Source organism: Protopterus annectens, chromosome 2.part0 (genome assembly GCF_019279795.1).
Source record: "Protopterus annectens isolate FY-2018-M chromosome 2.part0, PAN1.0, whole genome shotgun sequence".
Taxonomy (NCBI): Eukaryota; Metazoa; Chordata; order Ceratodontiformes; family Protopteridae; genus Protopterus; species Protopterus annectens.
The window spans coordinates 572,395,633-572,410,991 of record NC_056728.1 but is presented as its reverse complement, the minus strand read 5'-3'; the positions used below and the strand labels follow the sequence as shown (position 1 = coordinate 572,410,991).

General features: G+C 42.7%; 1 protein-coding gene across 1 annotated transcript in view; it reads left to right on the top strand.

Annotated features, from left to right (window-relative positions):
- Window positions 1–15,359, top strand: part of TNKS (tankyrase) — a 2,150,186-nt gene that overhangs the window by 1,774,992 nt on the left and 359,835 nt on the right. The window contains exon 23 of the mRNA XM_044060937.1: window positions 985–1,059. Within this exon, the coding sequence (XP_043916872.1) occupies window positions 985–1,059 (75 nt within the window). The remainder of the gene's footprint in view (window positions 1–984; window positions 1,060–15,359) is intronic.

The window sequence follows — 15,359 nt, the reverse complement described above, 5'->3', positions numbered from 1 at the left end:
ACTGCAGCACTCACTGTTGAACTGTTCAACAACAAAACTGTTATCTGCAAAACTGTGGCTCTGTGAAACTGCAAAGCTGAGAGGCAGGGACAAAAGTGTAGTGGGTAAATCCACAAAGTCCAACAAAAAGACACATGGAGAAGTAGAGCACTCTGCTGAAAATGGTAAAACTGCAAAGTTAACTCTAATGAAAAGAAATTTTAGAGCCATTTAGAAAGATCTGCTGACAAGCAAAGCACTCATTTAGGTAAAAATGGCAATCGAAGATACAGAACATGCAAGCCATTATCCCTAGTATCCCATGAGTCAACAAAACAGGCAGCCATGTATTAGCAGCAGTCAGAACAGAATAAACAGTAACAATAACCCCTAAACTGCTATGCTTCAAAAGTACTTGGCTAGGTAAGTAATCATTGCTGTTTTGCCACTTACTCCATGCGAAAAAGGGAATAAGAAAAATAAGCTTCATTACTTTACCCCGTCTTCATTCCACCTGAAGATGAGAATGAGGAAAAAGGCAGCTTCATCTGTTTTGGATTTTTGTTATTGGGCAAAGAAGCAAGATGATTATGACTGAGAATCTTTTATCTGTTGTTTTGAATGATGATAGCTTATATGATTTTGATTCCTTACCTGAGGATGTTTTTTTGCAGATGTTGAAAGAGCATTTGGGTTGGATGGGTAAAGGGTCTCCTCCTACTACTAGACTGAGTAAATGCATCAGCTTCAGGATATGTACACCTGCTGATATGTCACCTTTGTTGCCTGTGTCTATGGACTTGTATAAAATGTTGAATATGCTGCATCTTGTAATGCACACTATTCAGGAAAAACACACTTTCAGTGGGCAAATTCAGGCTATTTTTAAAGTTGGTCATAGGTTTGTATCATTCTATTGCTAATGGTTTGCTGACTGTCTCATAATTTAAATACATGGATTTATTGCACCCTGTGTGTAAAACTGCCCGTTCCACTCTGTTTCAGATGCAGAACACAATCCGTGAACATAGAGATGGTGGTAATGCAGGGGGTGTCTTCAACAGGTACAATGTGATTAGGGTATGTATTCCTAGAATTCTTAACATTATGTATATCATTCTTTACCAGAATTATTAGTTTGCATATATGTATTTAGTTTTTATTTGTATGAAACTCTGAAAAAAATATTTTATAATCTTGTATAAACAAATACTGGAATTCATTACTAAGTATGACATCCTTCATGACAAACAACATGGCTTCAGACCCAGGTACAGTACCACTACAGCAATTTTCTCTTACATATACCATATTCAACAGTATGGACCAAGGCAGACTTATCGATTTTATGTTTATAAACCTAAAAAGGGCATTTTAATGTGTGATCCCTGGTCTATTCCTTCTTAAACTTAAGAGGTCTGCACCTGGTTTAATGACAAAATCTTTACAGTAGGCAGTAACACTGACAACCCTAATACTTTGCCAAGGAATATAGGAGCTCTTCAGCATTCAGTACTAGGCCCCCTGCTAGTCTGTCTTTTTTAAATAATCTCCCTTGAGAACTACTCAGCCCGAATATCTTATTATATGCTGATGACATTGCCATCACTGGTGCAGTTACTTTTCACTCAGAGTAACTTTTGCCTCCGTTGGAACTGGATGTATACTGACATGCTAGTCCTGAATCCAAAAAGGTCTACAGCTATGTTATTCAAGACTAATAGAATATCAGTTGATAACCATACCTTTGAATATGTTTGATCCAACTCAGTCAGAACTATATTTTGTTACACAACAGAGATGTCTTGGCATAATATTAGAGCAAACATTCTTTCACACCTCATGTAGAAACAGTAACACAGATCCTTACCTGGCTTACAGCTGTATATAAAATATCCCATCTCTTAACCAAGGAAACAAATCATGCCATAGCCATCAGTGTACTATTACTCAGACTAGAATGCTCCCTCCTTGTCATAGTTCTGCACTTTCAGCAAAACATACATCTCCGAAAAGAAGAAAGTAAAATCCTGTGCTGCTTTCATCTTCAACCATCATATGAGCACTAGTGCTTTACCATAGCCAAATCCATTTTACTACCAGTGGATGCAAGGACGACATTGCTGCTTAATATCGTCACTTTTAAGCTGCTCAGAGATCACTGCAGCTATCCTCTTAAACAATGTCTTCACTTTAAAAGCGCAACACAGGTGATTACCTGCTAGTAAGACAACCTTGTACACTAGCTATAACAGAAGAAGCATTTGCAAAGGTAGCCCCAGAGTATTGGAACAAAATACCTAAAAACCTAGAGTGACACTACCCTGGGAACATTTTGAAAAACTCTCAAAAAAGCTACCAAAGAAGACTTTGACATTCATAGGTAATACACACCCAGTGCTACATCTTAACTTCTCCCTTTAATGTCACTTATTTCTTCCACTTTTTGTAACTAACCACCTCCTTCACATTATTTTTTTTCTTTCCTTCTTCTATAGATTTCTGACTTCATTTCACTAACTTCCTAGCTTAGCACAGTTGTTCATGAATGCATCTCAACTCTATTTCCTATGCCTTCATTACCAGAGAATTATTTGTCAAAATGTATTGGACATACCAATGTGTATGGTATTATCTGTGATGTACTTTATATTTTTCTATGTACTTTTCACAAAGACTGCACCTGTCTATCTTTGTTCATTAACCTCAGCTACTGTTTATAGTTTTTTGGTCTGGGTCATACATGAAAAGAGTACTTGGACCAGTGTATTTACCGGGTGAACAAATATATAAATGAAAAATAAATGTGTGTGTAGTATGTCTTTAGGCTGATTGCTGTGGCAGATAAAGGAACTATACCAATCTCCTTTTGGACAAAATTAGAGAGAGAATTGCTGTGTATTTTCTTGTTCATTTTTCTTGAGTGCTTTTGTGGCCATTCCCAGTTTGATATGGGTCTATATTATAACTTTGAATGATTAAAAGAACGAACTCTCTTTAATCAACCCCTTAAAATCGAAAGCACTAAATCCCAAACACACGGAACAGCAATTTTTTTTCCCAGGGAAAAAAAAATCGCTGCTCCGCAAAAAAAAAAAAAAAATCCAAACACAAAATAAAGTGGGGAGCTTCACCCCCCATGCCTCCCGATGTGGAGAGATGTGCCTCCCACACACCCCCTATTTAAATGTACCAACTCCGAGATCGCACCACAGTGGAGGAAATGGTTAAGTCCCAAAAATGGCCCAGCGATTTATTTTTCCCTGGGCAAAATAAATCGCTGTTCCGTGTGTTTGGGATTTAGTGCTTTTGATTTTAAGGGGTCGATTAAAGAGCGTTCACTCTTTTAATCATTCGAAGTTATAATATAGACCTGTTTGATACAGTACAGTATTGTTATTACAATAAGAAGGGAAGAGGGGCATACTTCTTTCTGTTGAATCATTGAAGGTAAGCTACAGAAAAAGCATAATTTTCATTTAGAAAAGACTATTTCTACTCTGATGGAGATGAGCTACTGAGGACAACAAACCAAAGCTGATTAGTTTTGTTCCAAAGGCTTCAAGGGCACCTTTTGTCCATAGATTGCCCTCCGAGTTTTGTTATTTTTATTCCAAAAGCTTCAAGGGCACCTTGTGTCCATGGAGTTCCCTGGCTACTCATTTGAAGTCAGCGTACTGAGTTTTGTGTAACAACCCAGCTAGTGTCTGCTTTGTCAGTGAGTCAGCTGAAGGAGGAAGAGGAATATAATTCCTCCATTAGGCAGAGTACAAATGTCTGCAGACAGATGAGGTCTGGGGATTAGGTGAGTGTTCTGCTAAAGCAAGTTACAGTCTAGTTAATCACATCACGCTCATAGTGCATGTTCTATCCAGTTTGTCAAGCCTTTTGAACCAGGCTTGTAGTCAGGAGCCCTAAGTAAAGTAACCCAGCCTAAGCCAGTTCCAACAAGGCTACATATTCTTGTTGCTAGAAGTAGTTCATTTTTTGAGATATGTTAGATGTAAAAGTAGTACTCTGAGATGTTGACCACCAATAGCCATGGCTAGTCCCACTCTGAATTGGAACAGTTTTCTGTAATGGGAGTAAAAATGGTGCCGTTTCTCCTGGTGTTATGTCACATGCTGTGTGTGTGTGTGTGGGGGGGGGGGGGTGCTACAGAAGTGCAGTCAAAGAGCCCTGGCCTACCTTAGTGGAGGCTCACTGATGATAATGAGTATAGCAGGATTGTTATTATTTCTTTCCCAGGTTAGTTATTAAAATTTTGAATATATTGCTGCTTGCTTTCTTTTTACCTGGAGCATAGATCGTCGAGGCTACTATTGCACTGGGTGTTTTTTAGTTCCTTCTTTTTAGGCCTATATTTATTATTGAGACAGCTATCATCCAGCCATTGTGTTCTGCGTTATGGAGGCAAAGAATCTCTGTTTCAAGACCGTGCCCAAGTGCTCATCTTACTGACTGGCCGTTTGCAGAATTCTGTGTTGCACACACCATGACTTGTCACAAAATTCTTTACTCCTTTTGAATATTTGCTGCCATGAGAAAGAGCCCTTTGGCATGACATCTTCGAGAGAGGTCTTGACCTTGTGAGGCTTCAGTGTTGGTGACTAACGTTGATGTAGACAGAAAACCCCAAAGAGGTCTTTCCATTCTTCCACTAAATCAAGTATTTGCATTTTAGATTTTATTATACGGATGGGATACCCTCTGTTTGATTATTAACATGGAAAAGAAGACATATTCACAACATTTTCCTTGCATGTGTGTAATGAAGACTTGGCAGGACAAACACAAAACTATTTTTGTCCTGTCCCCAGCTGTGACCCCAGGATCCTATATCTTGTTCAGATCTTTGCAAGATTATGTTGAGTCGAGGACAGAAGACTAAAGAGAATGTCTTGAAATGGTAACATAAGGAATCAAAGGTAACATTGGTCACTGCACTGCTTTGAGCAAAGGCATTTTCATCTTTCCTCAGGGGAATCATTGCAGGACCATATTGATGGAGTTTGATGTTGGTACAGTTATTTCCCATTTTCATTAGACAATGGCTTGGCTTTATCACCACTGGAAGTCTCTAATGTCTACTTTGAAGCTCACTGACACAGTTCCGTCTGGCCTTATCATCTCAATTACCCAAGAGAGAGAGCTCTGCCAAGTGCACAGTTTATTCATATCTACGGTGATCTTGCTTGGTTTATAATTTTGTGGAGTGTGGAATCAAGGTGAGATTAGTATGTCTTTCATCAACTGAGTATGGAAATCATCTAAATACATTACATACCCAGAGTCTTGGTCTTGGGTAAAAATGAAATTTGCAATCATTTTGTATAGTTTAAAGCAAATTGGCTGTCCTTGTATTTTTTTTTTTTTTGGGGGGGGGTGGGGGGTCTGATACATTAGATAGTAAAAGTTCAAATGTTTTCCATCTCATTAAGAGTTTCCCTCTTATCTCAAGACTGCTCTGGATTAACAAGCATCGCAGCAGACTGTATAGTGTATTACTCTTCTCAGATGCAAGACTCGAAACTCCTGAAATAGTTGCTCTGCAACAATTTTCACAGCTGGGGAATTCAGATCATGAATTTCTTCACCACCAGAGTCATATCTAAACTTCCCATGTTTTGCCCATTAGAACCAGGATTTCAGATGCTAACATTAGATCTTAAGTTGTCAATCTCGCCTTCATTGCTGGATGGGTTCGGAGCCGATCCTCGGCTAAAACTCGGCGTATACCAAAGCTCGAGAGCTATTTACTGGCTCGAGGCCCTCCCTATATCCCACAATGCTAGGCGTCCAATACCCAGATCTCGTTTGCCGCTTCAGCTGCAAGGTTGCGTTTTTACCGGCTCCAGGTCATATAAAATTTTTTTACTAAGTTTATTTATATATAAATAGCTAATTTCTTATTAGATATTTTTCTTTTAGTGTCCCCTTTCTGATCCCACGAGAAATCCCATTTAGAAACTCTCTTTGCTAGTAGTTTTCAAGAGTCCCCCCCTCCCCCACCCTTTAGGGTAGAGTTAGTTTTTTCTTATATATATTTATATTTCTACTAGTCTTGTTAACTGTAATTTTTATAGCAGTATTATTACTCTTATTACTACTATATTATTGTAGTGTTAGTTCTAGTGCGTGTGTGTGTGTTTGTAGTGTGTTAGGCACTAGTTACTTATTTCCTTGGTACCCTGTTATAGTGTCATTATGTCTAAGGATACTAAGGTCTCAGGTTTCAAGAAGTGTGACTCGTGCTGTCAGAAGATGTCTCTAACAGATGGTCACACTTCTTGTGTGTATTGTTTGGGCCCCCTACACCTGCAGGACTCTTGTTCGGTCTGTCATGCCTTCAGTCCGAGAGTCCTGCAGGAGCGTAGGAACAAACTTATTTTGAGGGGCTTACTTAAGCCTGAAGGGTCCCCGACTAAGCCTTCATCGGGTAAACCCTCCAAGCCCGCCAAACCGTCGGCTCCCTGTTCGGAGCAGTCGCCAAGCGGAGCTACTGCCTCCTCGTCGGTTCCGGCTGGAACCGACACTTTGAGATCTCAGTCGGCTCCTGTTGTAGTGTCGGAGCCTTCTCTGAGCCGAAAATGCTCGAGATCTCCCTCTTTGGAGTCTGTTCATTCAGCTCCTAGAACTCCGTTACTACAGTCGGAGCAGAGCCATAGGTCACATTCCTCTCTGTCTTCCAGGCTTTCTGATCACAACCTCGAGAGGGTGGTCAGTAGACTCCTAAAGTCGCAGGCACTCGCCCAAATATTGTCTTGCCCTTCTCAACAGACTGCGGCTATCCCTGCATCTTCAACGATTCCTCCTCCGACTCTTCCATTATGTTCGGAGCCGGAGCTCATTGGGGCTCGAATCATCGGTACGTCGGAGCAGATACCACACATTTCGGCTCCTTCGTTGGCTCTGATCTCTTCATTGGTTCCGTCCATGGAGGGATCCGGGCGCAGAGACTCCCTCGTCGGCTCCGAGGGGGCGAGTGGCATCAGACCCTTGTCCGACCCCGTTCTCCCTCTCGGTGCCTCGGCGCAGGTGAGCTCGGCCCTGACATCGGCCTCGGAGCCGTCACTCTCGGTGCCTGGAGGGGTTCTCATCTCTTCGGAGCGTTGACCTTCCTCTCTGCCCGATAGGGGCACCTTCGAGGTCATGAGGAGCGTTCTGACTTCTGGGTCGGACCCACGATCGGTTCCTTCGGCTCCTCCCCCCATGGTGCCTACGTCGGTCTCTGTTCACCCTCCTGACCCCAAGCGTGGAGAACAGATGCTCCAGGTAGCCCCATTGGGTGTGTCTTCCTCTTCCGAGGCCTCCCCTGATCATTCAGAGGAGCCCCCTAGGAAGAGAAAAATGTAAGAGGAAACATGTTGACTCCCCCGAGTCAGTCACCTCAGACACCGATTTGGAGGATTCGGAAGGGTCCCCAAGGTCCCCCTCTGAGGATGTCACCTTTTCAGACATCCTTGAGATCCTTAGGCAGAGGGGGAACTGGACTGCCCTTAACCCCTCCGAGGACGAGTCGGTGTACCTGGACGCGTTTGGTTCTCGCCCCTCCACCTCCTGGATGTCTCCGCCTTTCGACTCACTCATGGAAGTGGTGGCTCGGAAGGCGTGGATGGCCCCGGACACAGTGGAACCAACTCCCCATAGGCCCACAAAGTTTATTACAGCCCCGTCCGACAAACAGTTTCTTTACGAAGGGTGTTGATGCCATGGTGGTTGCAGCAGCCACTAAGAAGGAGTTGGCTGATCCTTCTGTCCCTGTCCATCCACCTAATAAAGAATCTAGGACTATGGACAGGTACGGGAAGCGGATGTTTTCTTCAGCGACCTTTTCCATGCGGTCGCTGAACTACCTGTGCCATTTCACCCGCCTTCAAAGGGATATCCTTAAGGAATTGGGTGATACCCTTCAGGATCCATCTGCTGCGGGTTCTCAGGAAAAGATTAACTCCCAGCTGGCAACCCTTAACTCCATTATTAACTCCTCCATGCGGCTCATTTCTTATGCAGACGATGGGGCAAGTAGGGCCGCAGGCACAGGTGTAGCCTTGAGACGACATGCCTGGATGCGGTTGTGCAACTTTGCTGACCCCTTTAAGGCGTCCTTCACCAACACCCCCTTCGATGGTTCGGCTTTGTTCGGACCACAGGTGAAGGATACACTTACCAGGTGCAAGCAGGAAGGCAAGACTCTCTCTGCCATGGGAGTCCGTTTTTCTACTCCATCTAGACCATACCTGAAAGGTCAGAAGGTTGGAAAAATGTGGTTTCGCAAACCCCAGGGAGTCATGCCTGACGCACATGGCGGGTTTCCCTCCAGGGGCAGAGGAGGGAACAATAATAGATGCCGCCCGAGGGGCAGAGGGGGTCCGCAGAATCAGGGTAGCAGGGAATCTTTCTCTGACAAACCCTTCCAGCACCCCTGAGGGGCTGCCCGACTGTCCACCTTCGGAGGCAGTCGGGGGAAGGTTGTCACTGTACTCAGAAGCCTGGCAACTCCTCACACAAGACAAATGGGTACAGTCTATCATATCCGAGGGTTACAAAATTCCCTTTGTCCACACCCCTGTACAAGGAAACAGATCCCCTCCAGATGTCCCACCTACGCTAAGGGATCAAGCAGTACTAGAAATTTCAAAACTGCAAAAAAAGAGGGCCATCCAGCCAGTCCCAGCAGACCAGCAAGGATCCGGAATTTACTCCAAGTTCTTTTTGGTACCGAAAAAGACAGGGGACTGGAGACCCATTCTGGATCTCAGCAGACTGAACAGGTCTATCCAAAGAACAAAGTTCCGGATGGTCACGCTTCAGTCCATTCTACCCTTTTTGGGTCAGGACAATTGGATGTGCTCTATAGGCCTTCAGGATGCGTACTACCATATCAAAATGAACAGGCGCTCCAGAAGGTTTCTCCGCTTCCGGCTGGGAGCCAGTCACTATCAATTCAGAGCCCTGCCCTTTGGTCTCACCACAGCCCCCAGGGTGTTCACCAAATGCATGGCAGTGGCTACGGCTCACCTGAGACGACGGGGATTCCAGGTGTTTCCATATCTCGACGACTGGCCCCTTACTGCTTCCACCAGGCATCAACTTCTGCGAGCCAGGGACTATACCATTCAGACTTGCTCCGAGCTAGGTATATCAGTAAATTTCGAAAAGTCTGCATTGTTGCCTTGTCAATCTATAACATTTATAGGCGCAGAAATAAACACAAAAGATCTGTCTGCAAAACTTCCTCCAAACAGAGTATCAGACATTCGCCGACATGTGCAAGTACTACTAAAGTGCAAGACGATTCAGGCCAGATTTGTACTAAAAACATTGGGTCTTAGGCGGCAGCGATCATTCTAGTCCCCCTGGCTCATTTCCACATGCAGATCCTTCAGTGGATGCTGTTTACCCAATGGTCCTTTCAACAGCTCCCAATGTCCCACAGAATAATGATCACTCAAACATGCAAAGACCACCTGGCTTGGTGGATGGTCTCCCCTACAGTTCTCCAGGGCAGACCGTTTGTTCTTCCTTCTCCTGTTGCCATGGTGACCACGGATGCCTCCCTGATCGGGTGGGAGGGGCATTTTCAGGGCAGGACTGTCCAGGGCACTTGGCAACCCCTAGAATACCACCTGCATATAAACGTCTTGGAGATGTGAGCGGTACTTTTAGCGTTGCAAGCTCTTCAGGACTCTCTACCTATCGGGACTATTGCAATTCAAACAGACAATATGTCTGTAGTGTGGTACATCAACAAGCAGGGCGGAACCAGATCCTACCCCTTATGTCGAGAAGCACTCAGACTCTGGCAGTGGGCGATCGCTTCTCAACGGTTTCTGATAGCAGCGCACATCCCCGGGAAGTCCAACGTCATAGCAGACAGGCTGAGCAGAGCCATTCTCATGCCTCACGAGTGGTCTCTCAATCAGTCAGTAGCGGACAAGATTTTCCGCAGATGGGGTCAACCTTGCTGCAACCTTTTCGCAACCCCTCTCAACAGCAAGTGTGAAGACTTCTTCACTCTATTCCCCCCTCCCCGGCCATTCCCCCAGAGGCGCTCTAGTCCACGATTGGCCCCGGGGTCTTCTGTATGCATTCCCTCCTTTTCCCTTAATTCCCAAACTGATTCAGAAAGCGACCGCTTTGGGTTCCAGGATGATCCACATTGCCCCTTTCTGGCCTCGACAAATTTGGTTCCCGTTCCTGCATCATCATCTGTTGGTGCAGCCCTGGAGTCTGGACCCAGTGCCAGACCTGTTGGTCCATCAGTCAGGCGGGCTTCACCAATCCCTTCAGTCTCTCAACCTCACAGATTGGTTGATCCACTTCCAACCTTAGCCAGGCTTCCACAGATTTCTCAGCCAGTACGTGAAATCATCCTTTCTTCGCATAAATCTACTACCAGAAAAACCTATGCTAGTAAGTGGAAACATTTCTGCTGCTGGGCAGAGACCAGGAATATAGATCCTTTTACAGCCCCTGTCCACACTGTTCTGGATTTTTTGGCAGAACTTTTTCGAGCAGGTTCCTCGTCTGCCACCATTAGGGTCCAATTGGCTGCTATCGCTAATTTCCACGCTGGCCTGTCAGAAACCAGCATCATGTCCCACAAACTTTGTAAGGCCTTTCTTAAAGGGACTATTTTACTTAGGCCCCCGGTTAGAGATCCCCCGCCTCCGTGGGATTTAAACTTGATATTAACTTCCTTGATTCTCCCTCCCTTTGAACCTGCGGCCTCCTTTTCTTTAAAATTACTCTCCTGGAAGACACTCTTCTTAGTAGCTATCACCTCAGCTAGAAGAGTGTCGGAACTTCACACCCTCTGCATTCGTCCTCCCTATCTTGTTTTTCACAAAGGTAGAGTCTCACTTAGAATGAACCCTTCCTTTTTACCCAAGGTTCCTTCTGAGATGAACCTGAATCAGGCTATTGAGCTTCCTGTCTTTTTTCCTAACTATTCAAACAGAGCTGAACAAAAGCTGCACTTTTTGGATGTTCACAGGCAATTACGTTTTTATTTGGATAGGACAAAACAAATTAGGAAGTCAGACCAACTCTTCCTGTCTTATGCTGAGGGCAAGCAGGGCTTGCCAGTTTCTAAAGTATCTTTATCCAGATGGGTGGCTTCAATCATATCCTTCATTTACCAATTAAGACACAAAGAACTCCCCGTAAAACCAAAAGCTCATTCCACCAGAGCATTAGCCACGTCGGTAGCTTTTCAAGCAAGGCTCCCAATGGAATCTATTTGTGCTGCAGCCACGTGGGCCACTCCTCATACCTTTATTTCTCATTACAAGTTGGATATGGCCTCCAGGAATCGGGCTGAGTTTGGTTCCACTGTGCTCAAGAGTCTGTTCCGATGAGCCACCCAGGACTAAGGTGCTAGGGACGCTGTCCCATCCAGCAAGAATGAAGGCGAGATTGACAACTTAACATTAAGAAGTTATGTACCTACCATAACATTCCATGTTAGTTGTCTTCTTCTCGCCTTCTTTCTTGCGTCCCACCCACCATCCCCCTAGCCTGGACAGACTGAGAAGAATCCTTCTAAGGCCATATTCTTCTACTGGACTATTCCTAGGTTATGTCTCCCTCTGTTACCACTGTAGATAATCCTTATAGTTGGCACAGGTGTCTCCATGGTGTTAGCTCTACCAAACGAGATCTGGGTATTGGACGCCTAGCATTGTGGGATATAGGGAGGGTCTCGAGCTTTGGTATAGGCCGAGTCGGAGCTGAGGATCGACTCCGAACCCATCCAGCAAGAAAGAAGGCGAGAAGAAGACAACTAGCATGGAACGTTATGGTAGGTACATAACTTTTTATTCCATTATACTTCTCATGGAGGTAGAGGTGCCTCTCTTTAATTTTTATATATACATTTCTAAGCAGGTCACTAGATTTTTGTTTAAACTAGTGGTCAGAGTAATTTGTGTGGCTATTTGGAAGAAGGTTTGCACTGGTGGCATTATATGAAAGATGTGTAAGTTTAGGTTGCGAAGGTTTAATTTAGACTGATCTATCTAACAGAGGGAGATTTAACATTTGTCAGTTTGCTTTTCTATTAATCAGTAAATTGTAAGTCATTTTGCAGGATCCATTTTAAAGTGTAGTTTGCACCTAAAGGATCCCATCTGACAATCCTTTTCTATAGTATCCCCTTAACTTCAGTGTGAAGACCCTTCCACTTCTTCCGTGAAGTTATTTCTTGGAAGATTTTTTTTTTTGTAGCAGTAATTACTACAGATAACAATGATATTTGAGCTGCGCAATCTTTTTGCTAAATGAAATATTTACCATAGTTAAGAATGCAATTTTGGAATTTGTCGACCAGACCAAAACATGGATAGTGTGAGGGTAAATGGGAAGCTGCCCAATGTGGAAACTGTTAGGAGATGTGATCGGCGGTGTAGAAGCAGTGCTGATTTATCTATACAGGTCAGTGGTGCTGAGAGTTGAGTGCCAGTCGTTAAAGCTAACATCACAACTGTTTAAATGATCCAAAAGACTGCTTCTGTGTTAGCAAAGAAACAATGCAACTCTGCTACAGTCTATCTAGGCGAACTATGTAAATAAACCTGATGACTTTCTTCCCTTGGGTCCACATCTTTAAAGAACTTTTTTTGTTAAGCTTTTCAACTGTATTTGAATGGAACAGCAATTGAGGAATTGCCTAGGGCACCAGTTGTCTCAACATTATTTAGCTTAACTGACTAGTGCAGCTGTCAAAATAACTTTAATTTCATCACTACATGAATTATTAAATGTACTGCTAAAGTAACCATATCTGCTTGGTTGTCTCATTGCATCACTTTCTGTTACTGAAACTGGTGAAATCACACTGTATCCAAACCATTACAGCTTCTGCTTCAAACTTCAGAATGATGTTTTGCTTATTTTTATTTATTTATTTTTTTTGAGGTGAGTTACTGAGTTGCTGTTCATATTTTCAGATATACTGTGCAGATGTTGGGCAGAATTTAATAGTGATATCCTCAAAGACTACTCAGGGTCTTCCTTGGGTTGCTGTGCTGTATGTGACTCATTCAGAAGAAGTGAAGAACTGCTGGTTGAAATAGCCCTATAGAGAATAAGTCACTGTGGCATCTTAACCTGCAATTTTGCCTTCCTGCACACCCTTCTTCATGAGCATGTTAGAGAGTTAATTAATATTTGACTGCTGATATCAGTGCTGCTGTTAGTTGGTCTTTATTATTATTTACCCTTTGTTGACTGGGTTAGTCTCAGCAGGCCAAAAAGCCTCTTTTCAGAGGTGAGACCTGAGGTGGTATTCATACTGATTAGGAACTAGTTGGCTAGGGCATCAGAGAACGTCCTGTACTCTCTTCAACTGCTCGGTGGGGCTGTAGAGCTTTCCAGAGGGATAATGGAAGCTGAAGGAGCTGCTGAGCCAGAGTATAGTCAAGAATATGAAGATGTCAGATAATAATGTCATGCAGATTGTATTGCTTTTGCTAATTCAAAGTGGATTTGAAACTTCAGTGCTTAAGGAGCTGTTTATTGAGGACGAACCAACAGTAGATACTGCTATTCCTTGGTAAGACGCAATGAAGAAAATGTGCTGTGATGAGAAAACTGACTTTGGGGTAGAACCAACAAATTTACTTGAAGGGAACCAGTCCGACAGTAATACAGATGGACCTGTGATGTCACATGTTGTTGCATTTCAGGAAGGAGAAAAGCGTAGCAGAGTCTAACAAAAATAAGCTATGTAGCACATGCAGCAGGGAGTGAGTCGTGGTGGGGAAAAAGAGAGTAGCTGAAAGAAAAAGTCCAGTGATGAGAATTTCTATAAAACAAGATAGACACAGTGATATACATAACTTTGGGGCAAATTGATTTCTCCTTTGGCTTTTTCAGTTGTTGAAATAACTGGGAGATTTTTTTTTGTGATGTAACCATTGAAAGTTTTTTTTCCTTCAAGTTACTTGTTACAAAGACTGAATATCAATGGAACTGAGTACATTTTGTCTGGGACATGGAATGATATGAAAAAATACATGTGCAGTTTAGAGTTCAGATATCATTACTGATCATAATATTAGACTATATTTTGCTGATATGGTATAAAATGTTCATTCAGTTATAAACATTTATGTTGCTAGAAGAATATGGAATGGTACATGGGAAGTCCGAGTCACTTTTATGACGTGAATAACAATGTGAAATAGATGCCTTTTATTGTAAATATAGAAGGTGTAAGAGGGGACTGTGAGGTACAACAGCCCAAAATGTGTAATTTTGTTGGACTTCATACCTTTTCATTAATAATTGTACCAAAAGAAGATGCACTCTGTGGGGAAGTTGGGCACATAAAGATTGCAAAATGCTTTGTTGAGAATGTTAGACAAAAGGGCGTTTGTGGTTTGACAATGAATATAAAAAAGTAAAAATAAGGAAGACGGTATTCCACAGTTGACTACAAAATGGCATTTATAGAAATACTAGAACTGAGGAACAAACTGTTAACTGTAAACACCATGAAGAAGGAAGAGGGGAGTCCTTAACTTTCTAGAAGTGAGGAAAAAGAAGCAGAGGAATCATCACAAAGAAATGAAAAAACACTATCCAGAATGTATGCCGTATTACAAAGTGAAGGGCAGGATAAGAAAAAAAGAAACTGCTGCATGAATAGGTGGCAGAGTAAATGAGAAATAAACTGTTCTAAAAGAGAAGGAAATACCATTAAGAATTCATCTAAAAGATTAAAAGTGTTAGTCTTGTTCAAAAGTATTTGAAAAGATATAATATATTTATTTTTAATAAAACTGAATAGTTATGTGTTTAGGCAACAATATGGAAAGGAAATGGTTTGGAATATGGGTGATGGTAAGTGTTCAGGATTTGCAGTCATGATGTCAGTGAAATAACTGTGAAAAGGGTTGAATGACAGCAGAAGCTTAGCTGGCTCAACCAGTGCCCTGTGCTGGTACATCTCAGCTCTACATGTGAAGTGCAAAAAAAGGTGGCCTGATGCATGACACCGCAAGCCCAGCCGTTCGGGTTCAGTTTCTGTGCCCTGCTCCCAACTCTCCTTAAACATTTTTTATTAAAAATAAATATATAAATAATTTATTCTTTTAAACAGCAGAAATCTCTTTACTTCATTTGTAGCACTTTTTATCATTAAAACTAGATTTATTCTTTTAAACTGTAGCAAACTGATTGCTACAGTTTATACTCTGCCTGCGCTGAGAACTATGGCTGTCATGTTTTAGTTAAAAAATATATAGATAGATAGTTATATTCTTTTCAAATTTAGCAAACTCCTTTAACAGTTGCAGGAAACAGTTGCTATAGTTTATACCCTGCCTGCACCAAGAGCTATGGCACTCATGTTTTAGTGAAGAAAAAAAAAC